The 16,172-nt window shown below is 51.7% G+C and overlaps 4 protein-coding genes across 4 annotated transcripts; all 4 read right to left on the bottom strand.

The window, feature by feature from the left end:
- Positions 1-74: 74 nt before the first annotated feature.
- On the bottom strand, positions 75-767 carry BROUX77_002342 (uncharacterized protein; the record flags this gene model as incomplete). Its single annotated transcript, XM_073746872.1, has 1 exon — positions 75-767. One exon carries the CDS (start codon positions 765-767, stop codon positions 75-77), a length of 693 nt encoding a protein of 230 aa, XP_073607424.1.
- A 2,474-nt stretch (positions 768-3,241) lies between these two features.
- Positions 3,242-4,138, bottom strand: BROUX77_002341 (uncharacterized protein; the record flags this gene model as incomplete). The annotated part of the gene is made up of 1 exon (XM_073746871.1): positions 3,242-4,138. One exon carries the CDS (start codon positions 4,136-4,138, stop codon positions 3,242-3,244), a length of 897 nt encoding a protein of 298 aa, XP_073607423.1.
- Positions 4,139-4,244: 106 nt separating this feature from the next.
- Positions 4,245-4,604, bottom strand: BROUX77_002340 (uncharacterized protein; the record flags this gene model as incomplete). Its single annotated transcript, XM_073746870.1, has 1 exon — positions 4,245-4,604. One exon carries the CDS (start codon positions 4,602-4,604, stop codon positions 4,245-4,247), a length of 360 nt encoding a protein of 119 aa, XP_073607422.1.
- A 1,263-nt stretch (positions 4,605-5,867) lies between these two features.
- Positions 5,868-6,806, bottom strand: BROUX77_002339 (uncharacterized protein; the record flags this gene model as incomplete). The annotated part of the gene is made up of 1 exon (XM_073746869.1): positions 5,868-6,806. One exon carries the CDS (start codon positions 6,804-6,806, stop codon positions 5,868-5,870), a length of 939 nt encoding a protein of 312 aa, XP_073607421.1.
- Between the last annotated feature and the right edge of the window lie 9,366 nt (positions 6,807-16,172).

Here is a 16,172-nt window from a genome sequence, read left to right as displayed (position 1 = left end):
TCTTTCGCCAGCTGGTCCGCTCGCTCGTTTCCCGGGATGCTTCTGTGGCCCGAAACCCACCTAACTTCCCAGCTTCAGCCTGGGTGTCCGTCTTTCCACTTCCGCATAAGGTCCCTTGTTTCGTCTATAGCTTCCTGCGAGGTGCCCCAAACTGGGAGCCTGGCGTTCAGCCTATCCACCACGCTGCGGTTATCTAGGCAGATGACGATTTTGATGTTCGCCGTGTTTGCAGTGGCATTGACTGCTTCGGCTGCAGCGTGTCTCGCCGCGATCGCCTCCGCATCCGCAACCTCTGCCCCGACCCCCAGATGCAGTTTGCCTGTGGCCAGTTCTTGCCCTTGCTTGATTAAAGCCCATCCTGAGCCGGCGTAACCTTTGGAGTCCTTGGACCCATCTGAGTACGCCCACAGAATTGGTGAGCTTTCGTCTGTGATCTCCTGGGTGTGTCTTTCTGCTTCCTCCAGCTTCGAGCCGTAGGCCGTCCTTCTTTCCTCAGGGGCGGGAGCACCGCCATATCTGGCCCAGCAGTTGAGCTTCGTGTACCTATTCGGTAGTGTGCCCAGTATCCAATCCGTCCATCCGTCGAAGGCGTCAGGGATATGCACTCCGTGCTTGTACTTGGCTCTCCTGATAGCCTCAGCTCTGATAATGTCGTCAAGGATCACCGTGATCGGCGGGGCCCCGACGGCGTGGTGTACCAGGTCCACTGGCGTTGTCCTGTAGGCGGGCGCGGCTGCTCGGTATGCGGCCCTGGCTACCGCGTCCATTTTCCCGGTGATGGTCTTCATGCGCTTGTCATCTGACATGTTTTCTCGAGGGGCTGGCCACCAAGTGGCTGCCGCGTAAGTCAGGTTTGAGATCACGCATGCTCTTGTTGCGTTCACCATCGCCTGGACTTCTGCTCCCTTGTAGCACCCTGCCAAAATCCGCATCGCATCAGCGGCCTTGCGAGCTTTCCTCATCATCACTTCCGTGTGCCCTTTGAACGTGATTTTCTTGTCGAAGTGTACCCCCAGCCATCGTAGGGCGTCCCCATTCGGCGTGGGTATGACTTGGGATCCGTCTGCCATCTTTGCTGCTGGCCCTTCTGTTCCCTTCTTGTGGAAGTGTATCAGTGCCGTCTTACCCTGGTCCAGACTGAGTCCGTTCGCTTGGCACCAATTCCCCACACCCTGTAGATCCCGCTCCAAGGTTCTGGTAGTCTCCTGCAGGTTCCGGCCCGTCGCCAACAGACACCCGTCATCTGCATATCCTCTGAGCATCTGAATGCGGTATAGGGGACACATGAATAGCATGAAGAGCACCGGTGAGACTGTCGATCCCTGAGGCAGAGTCCTTGGGAGCATCTCTGCTGGCGACACCTCATCGTCTATCCTCATCCTCGCTGTCCTGTTTTCCAAAAATGATTTAACCCATCCACAGTAAATTGCTGGCCACTTCTGTTCCACAAGCCTTTTCACCATTCTGTTTGGCGTGACCGCATCGAACGCGCCCTTGACGTCAAACGTGAGCATCGATGCCACCTGTTTCTGTTTCCATGCGTGTCTAACCTCCGTCACCAAGGATAGGGTCAGGTCCGCCGCCGCTCGTTGTGGCACCGCTCCAGCGTAGTAAGGGTGTATCACACCTCTTTCAAGGGCCTCCCTCGCTAGTCTTCTTGCCATCAATCTTTCCAGAGCTTTCCCAAGCGTGGGGAGCAGTGAGATTAGTCTAAACGACCTCGGGTTGTTCTTGTCGGCCTTACCTGGCTTTGGAATTGGCACCAGGCAGGCGGTCTTGAAAGGCTTGGGGTGATGTGTTCTTTCGATGCACAGCCTAAAAAGTCTAGTGATGTGTTCTCCCAGTCCTTCCCATGCCAACTTTAGAGCCTGGTTAGGAATGTCGTCTAGTCCTGGGACCGTGTTCTTAGGTGCAAACACGGCGCTCTTGACTTCTTCAACCGTGAGATCCAATGTGAAGGGGTGGCGGTCTTCCGGTATCGTCGGAGGTGCCACGTCCGGCAGTCTGTTTCTCACATGCGCTTCCAGCAATGCGTCGGCCTTTCCCGCAATCGTCCTGGCCAGCGTCCCCTCAGTTGTGCGGACCGCCGGTAACTCGGTGCGCGTGGTGCTTCAACTCGGTGCGCGTGGTGCTTCCTGTCCAGCCCACGGCTTTGTAGATTTCCTTTGTCTGGGCCATTCCGTTTATCTTGCCGTTGTAGAAGGTTGCCTTTGCTCGTTTAATGGTCGCCAGGTACTCTCCTCGGGCAGCTTGGGTGATCGCAGAAGTGCTCCCCAGGGCTCTTCTGGCTGCCAGTACTTCTTTGTGTCTGTCCTGGCACTCACGGGTCCACCATGGATGGTCTCTTCCTCCGTTCTTCTTAGCCTTTGTCAAAGCTGCCTGGGAGATGCTTGTCAAAATTTCCTCAGTGAGTCTGTCCAAGTCAACGTTTCCTGTTTCTTGGGTCGTCCACCACCGGTCAATTCTTGTGCTCTCGGTCTTTGCTCTGTCGAGTATCGCTTCTGGTCCATCTTGTGCAATTCGCATTCTCGATCGGTCGTTTTTTGTCACGGGGGCTCTCGTCAGCATCAGTTCCAACAAGGTGTGATCGCTTCCCACATCCACCTCGTCATGTGACCCAAACCATCCCACCTTGCTGTAAAGCTCGCACCCTATCACTGAAAGGTCCAAAACGCCCCCTCTCGCGTGTGTTGGTATCCCGGGGTCATTCAGAACCAACATGGATCCGCTCTCCACCCAGTCTACCAGCTCTTGTGCCTGCGGTTCTCTTCCTTCGGGGGGCGCTTCGCCATCCCAGATTGGATGCCTTAGGTTGAAGTCACCCACTATTATGGCTTTTCGGCTTGGTCTTGTTTCCATCAATTTTTTTGCTGCCTCACCGCAGCGTTTGGATCCTCTCGGGGCGTTGTATGCATTGGTGATCCGTATCTCTCCTCCTTGCGTCTCCACCACCAGGCTTTGAATGTCCGGGTGTGGAGGTTCCCATTGCAGTCCACGTGCCTTCACATCTTCTCTGCAGAAAATGAGAACGCGTGGCCTTTCTATCCAGTCATCGGTTGGCGCGAATAGCCTGTATCCTGTTATAGACACAGTCTTCGGTCTGTTCTTGTCTCGTACGAAATGGGGCTCCTGTACACATATGACGTGCGGGAGGTGTTTGACAGCAGCGCTTGCCAGTGCCGCCTGTGCATTTCGTCCTTTGCCGAGGTTCGCCTGCCATAGGAGAAATTTGTTGGTTTCTCTATTCATGAGTAGTAGGGGCGTCAGTGATTTCCATGTCGTCGGTAGTCTCCGCTACCTTCTTCTTGTTGGCTGTCGTGTGAGTTCCCGGAGTCGCTTTTTCCTTTCTGACCTCCTTTCCTGTCGCATTTCCAGTCGTCTCCTTCTCGGCGGGCGATGGGCCTGTTTCTGTGCCCCGTATTGTCGAGTCCGCCCCCGCCCCGCTGGCTTGCTTACGCTTCCGACCCTCTCCCTTCGGGTCTTGTGATTCTAGAGCGATGTTTCCTTGGCCAGCTCTGGCCGCCCAGGGTGCCGTTTCCGTGGGGCATTTGGCAACTGAGTGCCCGGTCTTCTTGCATCTGGTGCAAGTCACTGTCTCTTCCCGACATTCTTTGCTGTCATGTCGGCGTCCACACTTTTCGCAGCGCCACGTTTGCCTAGGTTCACTGTAGAAAGCCTTTGTCTTTTGGCCCATAAATTTCACCTGTTTGGGGCGGCCCTTCAGCTCCCTAGCCTTGAAGGCTGCTCTAACTGTGACCTTCAGTCCCTCTCTCAAGCGGCTGCACGCAGCCGGGGCCACGCCGAAAGCCTCCTGCACGTGGTGCTTGGCCTTTGCTTCATCCATGGGTACGAGCACCATCTGTCCCTCGGTGCTCAGCTCGTACCACGAGGTCTGCTGGTCTCTCAGCGCTACCCATACCCATGGGTCGTCGACTTCGGCTTTCACGCCGGCTCCCATGGTCTTGGCCACCGCGGCTAGTTCCTCTGCTGTCAGTTCTGCTCCCTTGTCCGGGAGGATAGCAAAGCCTGTTGCCGTCTTGTTCGCCCGTATGAACTTTCTGCCCTTCGGGGCTGCCTTGTTCACTACGCCCAGCACTTCCATGGGGTGTAGGTCGCGCAGTTGATGCTCCTGGTCCATTCTCAGGAAAACTCTGTAGTCTTGGCGGGCCTCCTGCTTTTTCTTCTCCTGTGTCGCCTTTCTCGACTTCTGCTTTTGGGTCGTCTCCTGTTGTTGCCCGACTGCCTTAACCGCAGCTCCAGCGTAGCTCATTTGGGAGACAGTGCCTCCGGACGCGTTGGACTTTTGTGTCCTTCTCCTTGGTTGGGCCGGGCACAGCCTTGTCCGCAGCCTTGCGGTTCGACTCTGCTGGCTTGGTCGCGTTGGGACCGCTGGCGCGGAAACTCACGACCCATTCCACCAATTTGGGGACGAATTGTTCGTCCATCTCCTTGGAGAGCTTCTCCAGCTCCTCAGCGTTCTTCTCGAAGAATTCGATAGTTTTCTTGTAGCTATCGATTTTTCTCTCCATGGCTAGGGTTGCCTGCTCCGCGTCCCTAAAAGCGCGTTCAAAACACGCGCCGAGCTTTTCCTTGCCTCCCGTCATCTTCAATGACTGAAGACAGGTCAGGAAATCTGTTTATTGTATTTATTTAATGTAAAAAGTCGTATTTGTCTCTGAAAACACCAAAGGTGCCTCTTGAAAGGTGTTGTCGAAGAAGTCTAAAAAAAAAAAAACCCCCCAACCAGACGTTAGTTTATATAGACTCCTTTGAGGCTGAGCAACAAGCTCAGATGACGCAGTGGTAGCGTGTGAGACTGCAGTTCTTAAAGTCATCGGTTCGACTCCGGTTCTGAGCTTGTTCTTTTTTTAGCCCTTTTCAAGTTTTTTTTTTTTTTTTTTTTTAATTTCTTTTCAAGAAAAGACCAAAAACAAAAAGTTGACGAGTTTGGAGCGAATTGCGAGTGTCAAAATCGAGTAGACAGGTAAATAAAGAATCAATCAATCAAGCGAGTGTCAAATTGTGTGAAAACGGGGTCGAGCTGGCAATTTACATAAAAAGAGAAGAAAAAACATCGATGTCAGTTATTGTGCCAAGCTTTATATCATCACTTTGATTTTCTCCTGGTTTCACGTTATGCTTTTTTTACGATGTTTACGAGGTACAGGGGGTGAGAGTTTTTTAATCCAAAATATTTTGTTCTGTATTGGATATCGAAAAAATAGGCCCAAATGCTGTGGCGAGCGAGTGTAGCCACGGAGCGATTCTTCAAAAATGGCCAAGCTATCTGTGAATATGTACAATAAGAAGGAAGAAGAAAAAGAAGGGAGTCTTTTGACAAAGACAAGAGCCCGGTTGTTTCTGCTGCCTTGCAGCGCTCTTTCTGGTCTCTGATTCTTCCAGTCCCGGCGATGCATGATCCGAAGGCTGTGCACATCCACGAAAAACGCCAGAGGCAAATTACCATATGCTTCTTGGTTTTTTGTGCATGTGCCTCAGCGTATTGACCAGCATCTCAGAGAAAAGAAAGGAAAATAGACCAGAGGAAGAAGCTGACGCAACATCTCTATAAGTCTGAACAAGAAAAGAAGAAAAAGATTGGTGAGTCTAAATCCGTCCCAATATATAACCCTCCCAACACGGTGCCAAGGTGCTATTACTTCCATGGTGCATTTGAGGTATCCTGTAAACCCGTGAGCCAAAGTGAAGAAGAGGAAAGAAAAGAAAAAAGTCGTGAACGGTCGTGGAAAAGATGTACAGGAGAATGACGTCGAAGGACATCATCAACCAGGCCTCACAGGAAGATCAAGCCTCAGCTGATGACGTAATTCTTTTTTTGGCAGGAATCCAGAACTTCATGGCTGGATTTAGTCGATGATGTACCAGGAGACATCCTCGTTGCCAGCATCGAGCGAGCCGAAGAGATCCTTGAAGATCTTCTCGGTGCCATCGACGTGGCTGGCAGTGCAGCCGGGGCACTTGTCGCGGATGGTGGCCTGGATGGTCTTGCCGTTGCCAGTGATGGAGACCTTCTTGTTGCAGTAGGGGTTGCCGTTGGACTGCGAGCCCATGATGTCAGGAGAGATGGCGACAATGTAGTCGGTCTGGTCCTTGCCAGAGTCGTCGAAGCCGCAGGCGCCCAGACCGACCGCGTAGTAGGTCAGCGAGCCAGAGGAGTAGGTCTGCGAGGAGCTGGACGACGACTCACTGGACGACGAGGTCTCAGCGGCAGCGGCAGACGAGGTGGAAACAGGGGCTTCGTAGACGGCCTCGGTGGTGGGAGCGACGTAGACGGGTGTGGAGGTGGTGGTGGGAGCCACGTACTCGACGGCCTCGGGGGTCTCGACGGGAGCAACGTACTCGCTGGTGGAGGACGAGGTCTCGACGGGGGCCTCAGTCGGGACGACGATAGCGGCCACAGTGGTGGTGGTGGTCAGCATAGTGGTGGGAGCAGGAGCAGCCGGAGCCGATGACGACGACGATGACGACGAGGCGTGCTCGTAGAACTGGGCGTCGGTCGCAGCGGGCTGGCTGTCGGTGGTGGGCACAGCAGCATATTCGCTGGAGCTGGTGGTGGCGGCGGCATCAGGAGCCGGGGTAGCGACGCCCTCGCCATCAACCCACTCGGTGACGGTCTCCCAGACGGTCTCCCAGACGCACTCGGTCGTGACGCCGCGCTGGGCCAGCTTGGCGGCCTCGAGCTCCTGGAAGCGCTTATGGAAAAGGTCGTGGCCGTGGCGGCTATGGGGCTGGGCCAGCACGGAGGCGGCAGCAAAGAGAGAAGAGGCAATAACAGCAGACTTCATTTTGAAAAGATTGTTGGTGGATGGTTGTTTTGTTTTTTGAGAGAACTCTTCACGGGTGATGTGATATCAGAAAGTAGACCAAGCAGATAACCAAAGATCAAACAGCAGAGCGGAATCTGAGAATGAAGGTGGTGGTGGGATAGAGATCCGGTCTCAAAGGCACGAAACGAGTAAAGAATGGAAAAGGTTGAAGAAGTCAAAAAGAACTAGCTTTTGAAGTCGACAACAGCAAGAGTGCAAAAGAGCAACAAGAAGGAATGTAAAATGAAGAGAGAAGGTGATAGTGAAGCTTGGTGGTGAGAGAAACGAGAGAAGAGAAGTGGCGATGGGGGAGGAGACTCGGGCATTTTATCCTGAGAGCCTCGGACTATGGCACTAAAAGTTATACTTGGGACTCAGGCTCAGGCACAGACCGAAAGACAGAACGACAGACAGGCGTCTTGGTGTTCCTGGGTTTCACGAGACAGCTGGGGAGGCCATGGATGGGCGGGCTGGAGGTACTGGGTACAACGGGGCGGCTGGAGATTGGCTGGGACTGGGCTCGGGTTGACTCAGGGGAACAGGTACCGGGGACCTTGGGCCAGGGTCTGACGGCGGGTTTTTTTTTTCTTTTTTTTCTCTTTATTTTCTCTTTATTTTTCCTTTTGCTGGAGGAGGTTCGTTGCCACAGAGAAACATCGACAACACGTTGCTTAGTAGGCTCCGGAAGAGGATGCCAGGGGCAGAAATCCAGAGAAAAAATAAAAAAAAAAAACTATTACACACTGGCAGCGCCCTCTTCGCAACCAATCACATGTCGATCTTTTAGGGGGTGCTGCCATCCTTCTCCTTCGCAAGACCTCCGGCCACCCTCCTCTCTTTCACGCCCCTTTACCCCCCGCCCCCCCCCCCCACCTCCCTTCTCCTCGTCCTCGCCGGAGAGACACATCTGGCTGGCCCAAACGGGCTAAAGCAGCTCTTCCAGCTAAGACCAACTAAAGCCCGCTAAAACAGCCAAACCAGCCCGTCTATGTGACAGGGATCTCTGCAACCCACTAGCCAGGGACCACGTTCTTCTTTGGGCTCTGTCGTGAGAACGCTAGCCGAGGGGCGACCGGCTCTTGTACCTGTACCCAGATGCTCGCCCTTGGGCCAGCCTGCCTCAGGTACCGCTACCAAGACACTTGCTCCTAGTGCCAGTATGCACCAAACAAAACACCCGCCCGAGATCCTCCCAGGCACAAGGCACACGGTCTCGATCTCTCTCTATCTATCCTTCACCTTGGTCTTTGGGTCTGTGGCCTGCCTCTTCTCGGTCCGCGTCCTCAAGCGTCTCTCGGGACTCGGGACTTGGCCGCGTCAACCTGTGACACCTGTTCTGCTCACATGGTGTCTTCTCTGGGTTTGACTACTGGTGCTAGCTGCATCACCGGAGCACAAAGGCCCCGGAGACAAAGGTCTAGTGCTGGTTCCCCGCAGATATCAACAGAGCAGCCCGAGTTCCAGCCGCGGCCACATGTACCAAAGTATACTAGCTCAGCTCTTGGAGAGCCAAGCCAGGCCCGAGTTTGCTCTGCCCTCCCGCTCTCGATGCTGCTGCTGCTGACACGATGACACTCGCTGCCTTGGCCTCTCTCTCTTGCCCAGTATGCGTTCTTTTGGTCCGGCAGTCTCAACATGTATAGTACAACACAGCCGGCGAGATACAGAACAAGTCCGCGTCCAAGTCCAAGTAGACCCGGACCTCCCGCACCAAGACCAAGACCTAGCCCACTGGAACTCAGCAGGAACACAAGCCTAGATTTTGTTTCCCGTTCGCTGTTCTACTTTCTTTCTCTTCTGTTGTACATGGCCTCTGCATAATTGCTTCGCTTTCGTCTGGGTCGGTCCGCTTCCATAATAGAAAGAAAAAAAAAAACCAGAGCCAACTGCAAAAGAAACCCCACCAACTCCCTCGCCTCAGGCCTTGTCTTCTTTGCACATACCCTGTCTGCCTTGGGCTCCCTCTCGTGCCTCTTCTTACGCCGTTCTTTTTTTCTTCCTTTGTCACTGTAACCCATAACATGATGTAAACCCTTGCCTCTGAACAGTGCACACAGATCAACAGGGGCACCCACCATCCGCTCCGGCCTTGCTTTATCGACATGTGTCCGTGGATGTAGATGAGTGTAGCTGTAGGAACCTGAGCAGCAACACGTCCATACTCTCACTCTCTTTGCCCCCAGTCCAAGCCTGTGCCATCTCAGGTGATGATGGCTGCCAGTCCGGTCTTGATCTACAGTGGGCTGGTGCACTGGACAGATTATGTTAACAAACCCGCCACTGGCCAAAAGGCCAACTCCGTGGCTTGCTGTCCACTGTCTTCCACCCACCGTCCAGTGGGTATCCTGGGTTCCCAGCCCCCCGCCCACTTTATTCCCTGTCCACTTTGAATTCCCTGTCCAGAAAGCATCCTATCCTCATCCTCGTGTTGTTGTCTCCCCTCCCCTGTGTTCTCTCGGCTTTATTTGCTCTTCTCTCTTCAACTTTAGCCCTAATAGGATCTGGGATTGTGTGCGGTGTGAGCTTGCGTAACCCTTACAAGTTCACCCACTCATGGTCCTGGTTTCGGCGCCATTGTCCGGACTCGACTTGCAAAATCCTCACCCTCAAACACTAGTCAACTCGGCGAGAAGCTTTCCCTCTTGTCCTCATGACTGCACGCGGTCATGGTTATCTTTTCTCTTTCCTTCTCTCTTGTGATTTGCGGGGAGAAAAACAGGCTTGCTGTCTGGCGTGTCTACATGTCGTGACTATTGTGGAGTTAGTAGCAAAAAGGAAGCCAAAGGAAGCCAAAGGATAAACACTAACAGAACAGCACCTCCGCTCATGGGCATACAGTCTATCCAAAGCTTCAGCCGGCGGGGCTTCCAGACTTTGATGGCGGTCTAGACGGCGGTCGATGGGCTTTCTGTCAGTCCGGATCAGGAAGACGGGCCTACGGACACATAGTCTGTATATATATGTGTAGTTACTGTGTACTGGATACAAGTATCAAGAGTTCTCCTCACGCTCTTCTCGGCGCTTAGTCCGCTGAGGAGGCTCTAGTATGAGTGTTACATCCATACTAAAACCATATTACGCACAACATGCAGAGTTAACTGCTTGAACGTACAAGTGGCTAACTATAGGATAGTTACTGCATGTTGCAAGTGTGTGGGTAGGATAGAGTAGACGCGGAGAGGGCCCAGGTAAGCCTGTCCAGAAGAATGGGATGGATGGTCTGGGAATATTCTTTTGGCCTGGGCTGAGGCGGATTACCACTCGCCGTCAGTCAAGTCAACCCGACAAAGTACTCAAATACTTGGATACTCGTACACCAAAAGCCCGATCCTGATATCTAGTAGCAAGACAAGGCACAAGACAATCAATAAACTGGCTGAAAAAAGGGAAGGTCATTGACAACCCAACATGCATCTTGCAGGTTGTTCCTATTCCTGTTTCCGTTTCTTTCCTTTTCTTTTCCTGTCTCTTTTCCTCTTTTGCTTGCAAACACTTGTTCCTTCAACAAAGATGCTGGGAATTTGGGCTCTGTGCTATATGCTGGCCTATAAATCAATATACAGGGGGAGCAGGAAGGAGGCTGGATGAAGGTTTTTCTTCTTCTTCCCTTGTTGGATTCCGTGCAGCTCTCACTCTCAGCTTCTCGTGCTTTTCATTTAGTGGCTTCAAGGGAGAAGCAGAACGGAAGCATGGAGGGAGATATAGTTGTCTTGTAGAAGTAACTAGTAGGACATCTATATGCATATACATACATGTTTGCACTTGTGCTTTCTTTTGCTGAAACTGAAATAGCAGGACTGGAGGGAATGTTTCGATCCGACAGCTGTCTACTGATGATCGACAACGAGGCCTCTTTTTTGTCTTCTTATGCCGTCTTCTCTTTGACTGGCTGTTTCAAGATGTGCAGAGAACAGGCATAAAGCTGTAAATGCGAGTCGATAGAGCCTGAGCCAAGGGTCACTTTGACTTGGCTGTGGCAGACAGTAGACATGGGCAGACAGCAGCTAAAAGACAACTGTGGTGGGTTGCTTGGATACTGGCTGGCATGGTTCCAAGCTCTGGCTTGGGGCTTGGACCTAGGGCTTTTGCCTCGTTGTCTGGATGGGCCCTGGTCTGTCTGTGCTGTCCCAAGAGTCAAAGTGAGGTATGAAAACACTACACCATTGCACACACACATTAACAGGGCAAAGAAGCTCACAGGCTGAGCTCTTTGTTCCGGGCTGGCAGGGGCCGTTCTGAACTGGTCTCTCTGTCATCTCTTGAGCCTCTCCCTGTCTTCTCTCATGTGCCCAATTTGCCAGCCTGCTCAAGGCCTGCACATGCATGATCGTCTGCGGCTGAGGGAGGCAGATGAGAGAGAAAGAAAAAAAAACCCCATGAGATCCTAATAGGCCAATCCGTTCTGTTCTGTTTCGTCTGCACCGTCGATCTCAAATACCCATTTGCAGCTGGTATTGTTCATTCTTGCAAAACAGGAACACTTCCATAAACGCTACACCTGGGCTCATCCTTACACATGCCTAAACAAACCTTTGAGCTTTGTTCTTTTTTCTTCTCCATAGCCCCTGGTTCCAAGTGATGGCGCTTGCGAGAGAGCTGCAGGGGAAAAAAAACAGGAACAACAGAGAGAAGAAACAGCCCAGCTTGAAACAAATCCCCCCTCTCCGTCTTTTCTCCTCTCCGCTTCCATAACTGAGGGAAAATCCCGTGAGAGCGGCAGAAGGAGAAAACTTGCATGTCCTGACAACAGAAGCAAAGTAAGAGGAACAGAAAGTTTGGGTTTGTTTGAGTGACACATTGCAATCATCCAAGCATGGCCACCCATACCCACCAATTGCGGACAGGACTTGCGCCATACTCGCGCTCCTAAACCTGGCTTTCAGGTAGTAAACCGGGCGGCATCGCTGTTCCTTGCGTGTCCACTAATGTGTCTATACACCGGTACACGTATGTGGTATTCCACATGCCTGATGTATCTCTATCTGTACAACTCATGCACGCTTAGCTGTTGATATTGGCTCGCCTGAGAAATATTATGTACCGAGGCCTGATACACATACAGCCAAACCAAAAAAAAAGCAAAGAGAAATGTCTTGGGCGCAACCATTGCGGGAAATAAAAGAGAGTTGGTCCGCCAGGCGGGGCGTTGGACCAGCAGGAACTTGGCGCCTATCAAGACAAAGAGCCAGTCCAAGACATGGCCTGCAAGAAAAAGATGAAGAGACGCTGTTGGATCTTACGCGTCCACTCGCATCGTCCTACACACTAAAAGGCGTTTTCTCGTTTCTTGTCCTTCGAACGATGCGGTATCTTCCCCTCCTCCTCATAGCCCACGGAAAATCGGAGTTGAGGGGGTGGGCAGTGTGTCTAGAAAACAACCAAGACTACCGTCGTCATGTGTCAGTCCCTCTTTGCCGCCGTGCAACTCCGAGACATGCCTAGATAGCCACTCCAGGCAAAGAAACCGGCTGGACCCCCATATACCACAAGAAGGATGTTGTATCAGTACTGTGCGCCAAGTTCTAGTATTCCAGTATACACGCATTTATGGTCTCAACCCCAATGTCCGACGGCTTGCCCATCAACAAGTGGAAGAAGAGCCACATGAATTTCCAAACCGGTCTCGCTTTTTTCGTTTCTTTAGTCAACTAGTCTTTATTCTTTCATCCACTGCATCTTGCCACCCATATTCCATAAGCTTCTTACGGATCTGAGACAAAGGCAATGTCTTGCTTATAAGCATACAAAGGTGGAATAGCACAACGGGCTTGACACTTTAGCACGCTCGCGTTAACAACCCTTTGGGCTTGGTACTGGGCCTGGTCTGCTCTGCTTACGCCAGCGCGAACTTTGGCTTACATCTTGTCTTCATAGTTAGTTGCTGCGTCATCAGTCAGCCCGCCCTTGTGGTGATAGCGTCAAGTCAAGTTAGGGTTATATTTCTGGGCTGTCTTGTGTTACACAGGACACACCGAGGCTGACTGGCAGCGAACGACGGCAAAGACAACACCGAAGAAATGGCGCCTGAGAAAAAAGGCATCTGTTTGGTTTGTGATCTCTTCTGCTGCTTTGAAAAAAAAAGGTGCAAGTCTGATCGTTTTTGGCTCTATCTAATTCCAGAGAAAGCTCATGTTTGCGCTGTGTGCGGGAGACACGGCGATGCCATCAAGAAAGACCATTCCTTTTCCTTTACAACAGAAACGTCTCATGGATCCCATCACGTAAGGTGCCCCAACAAAAGAAGGAAAAGTAAAAAAAGCCGCTCGTCCTTTCAAGTCGACGGGGCGGAAAGAGAAAAAGATTCCTTTGTTCTTTGAATAGCCTTCTAGATCTTCCCACCCCGGCGCCATGTCCGGATGCGGCTTCTGGTCGGCCCGTCTATGGGTAAATAGGCAAAGCGTCAACCTATGAAGAAATTCGTGCTCTAGAACCCACTGTATTCTTGCATTCGACTTTGCTGCGTGGTCTAGACGCTCTTAAAAATGATAGGTGCTCAAAGACTCCTGTGCTCATGACCAACTTGAAAGTGTGGTAGGTAACCCTAAGATGCTACTTGAGTTTCTATGCTGTGTCACAAGTTTTCACTCGACACATTGATGTCACCATATCCAGAGTTATTACGTCTTATTCATAATTTTCTACAGTGAAACATTAGAAGCGGACAACAACTTCACCATTTGCAGCGTGGCTTTTCCATTCAATGTAGCCTGTCGTCATATTCGCCTGCAATTTTCTCCGTGTAACACCCGCTTTCTGCCTCGTCAGACGCCTCATTGTTATACAATTCCACAAAAGACATGTCTCGGATACTACTTTAAGATGTTATATTGCTTGCATATCAAGGCCCAACAAGTCTCTCAGCCTGAACCAGTCTTGTATAATACAAATAGCTGCTCTCTGTGCTTCTATGTCGACGCCATTGTTCCATATGTACTAAGAACACCTTGGTTACACCATCCTGGATACCAATATGAAGCCTGATAGTCATGTGCTTGTCTTGGATGCTGCATCAAGAGCACAGAATCAATACATGTACATGTACCAGCTTGGAGCCAATTTACTACATGTAGAGCTCCTCAGGTGAGACTTGGTCATTTTGTTGGAAAGCCGTAACCAGGCATGTGTCTATGATGATTGCATAGAGGGAACTGGGTTGAAACCGAGGGGGTATTGTGCCTTATGTTGGACAGCCAGATTCAGCAGAACTGTGGTAGAGCTAGACAATTCCGCATGCTTTCGGCAGGGCTGTGGCTTCGTGAGACCAGAGACGCCTTGGAAAGCAGAGGCGCACTGCAGTATTGCATATGCCTCAACCGACAGTCATGACTACTGTGGTGGACCAAGGGGACATACAGACAGGATAAAGCCTGGACCTGCAATGTGCATACACTCGGCTCCGAGGTTTCAGCTCAGTTCGGCGAGTCTTTTAGCCGATGGTGCCTTGGACAACGAGCACCCAAGCTTGATTTGCTACCCACACCAAACAAAAGAGGCAGCGCCACAGACCGGAGAGTCAATGGCAAACGGCTGACCGGTGCTTGTTTTGGAGAGCGGAGGTGGGGTAGGCTTCATACACAAGGCCTGTGTGCAAAGAGACACCACAGAAGATCAACTTATAGGACATAATTAGAGTGATGAGTCACTGTCGGGTAGGACCTAAAAGAGCTGCATTGTTGTGGCTGGCCTGCAGTAGCCACATTATGCCCACCGGGTCTGCTGTCCAGTGAGTCGGGGACTGTTGGGTTTACCAGCCAGACAAGAGAGGAGTATTAAAGACGGATAATCATCATATAACTACCCGACCTCACCGTCTGATGAAGTGATGTAGAAAGCGCATGAGGTCCGGGGACTCGATTGGCTTCATCTTGCCAGCGCTTTATCCTTGGCAAGCAAGCACATGCATACACAGGGCTGGAGGGCTTTTTTTCTTTGTTGGTGGAACTGGGAACCAGGCAGCCATGACTCTGGATAATATATGTGCGGGGCTGTGTGTTGAGGGACATATTGAGAGCCCTACTGTATTGAATGGTCATGGCTTTTCAATGCATAGGCAGAAAGTGACATGTGTAGACGTTTTACACAGGAGACAGCCAACGATGCTGAAGTTAGAGCCATTTTGCTTCAACTAGCTACTTATCGTGGCGGTACTAAGAGCACTGTGTATGGATCTTCTTCGAAAGTGTAGTCTGTAACACAACTATGCTGACAAGATACTGTCGGCCGTTACGTGGGGCATGCTTCTGACCGCTGACGTCAATGTAAGATGCCGAGACGGATTTGTGCATGGACAAGGGCACACAAATAAGGGGCGCCTACTGCAAGACGTGGGACCTGAAGTCTAAGCGCAGATTCCGGCCCGGAGTATGCAAGTAGTGATAGTCCATCATGACGATCATGGTCTAACATGGGGGCCACGCCGCCGGCACTGCAACGGAAGTCGCACAATAGGGGTGGCACTGTGGCATTGTATTGGCATAGAGTATCAATTGTTCGTCTTAGGGTTCTCTATATGCCATTATGGCGATGCTGCGGGGGTGCCTAGAGCAATACATTGGCTTAACCAGGGAGAAAGGGGACCAGAAAATCAGACTACAGGGAAGCCATGAGGCGTATGTTTCTGGATATTATTAGTAGATGGAATCAAAGAAGGCAGCTGTTGTTTCTTTCGCGTTGCCTCAAGTCCGACGGGTGCCCTAGTGCTCCGTAAAACGGCTTGGGTGCACATTCGCGGGCCAGCTGCGCGCTGACCTGTAAATTTACACGGACCGGCCGGCTCCGATACACGAGCCTGGGTGAGCTCCAGACACTCAACCAGCCCAAACCATTGGTGTCCGTTACGCCCACGTGTGTAGGTATGTACATTGAGAGCGGTGGGTAGGACCTGCTAGTTACTTGTCGATATAGACTGCATACCACACTAGCACCTTTGTTCATTCCCAGGCCTTTTTGCAACATACACCAGCATCCAGCTGCACCGACGTAACAACCAACGGCAACCCATCCCCGTCTAGAAGGGCTCTCCTACGAAGAATTATTGGAACCAGTGCCCCTGTCTAGTGGTCCCTCGGATCTGAAAAAGGCTTCTTCTGCCAGTCCTCGTTAAGCTGGACTGCAACCCTTATCGAATCTAGGGATGGGATGAAGACTCTGGGGGTGGAACGCTGGAAACTCCAAAGCCAACTGAGAGCCACCGTCAAGTGAACATGGAAGCAACGCAGACATGTGTTGAAACGCTGGAGTATCGTCGCGGAACAGGCCTTGTTGGCAACACGTTGCCGATGGCGAGTTCCACGATAACAGTAGTCTTTCGGAACAAGGTCCGTGATGGGCTACCCGCATGATCGC

The sequence above is a fragment of the Berkeleyomyces rouxiae genome (assembly GCF_048999995.1).
Source record: "Berkeleyomyces rouxiae strain 22BRR77 chromosome Unknown BrBRR77_ptg000002l, whole genome shotgun sequence".
In the NCBI taxonomy this organism is placed as follows: Eukaryota; Fungi; Ascomycota; class Sordariomycetes; order Microascales; family Ceratocystidaceae; genus Berkeleyomyces; species Berkeleyomyces rouxiae.
Note: the sequence above shows the minus strand (reverse complement) of the source record. Positions and strands in the feature narration are given on the sequence as shown.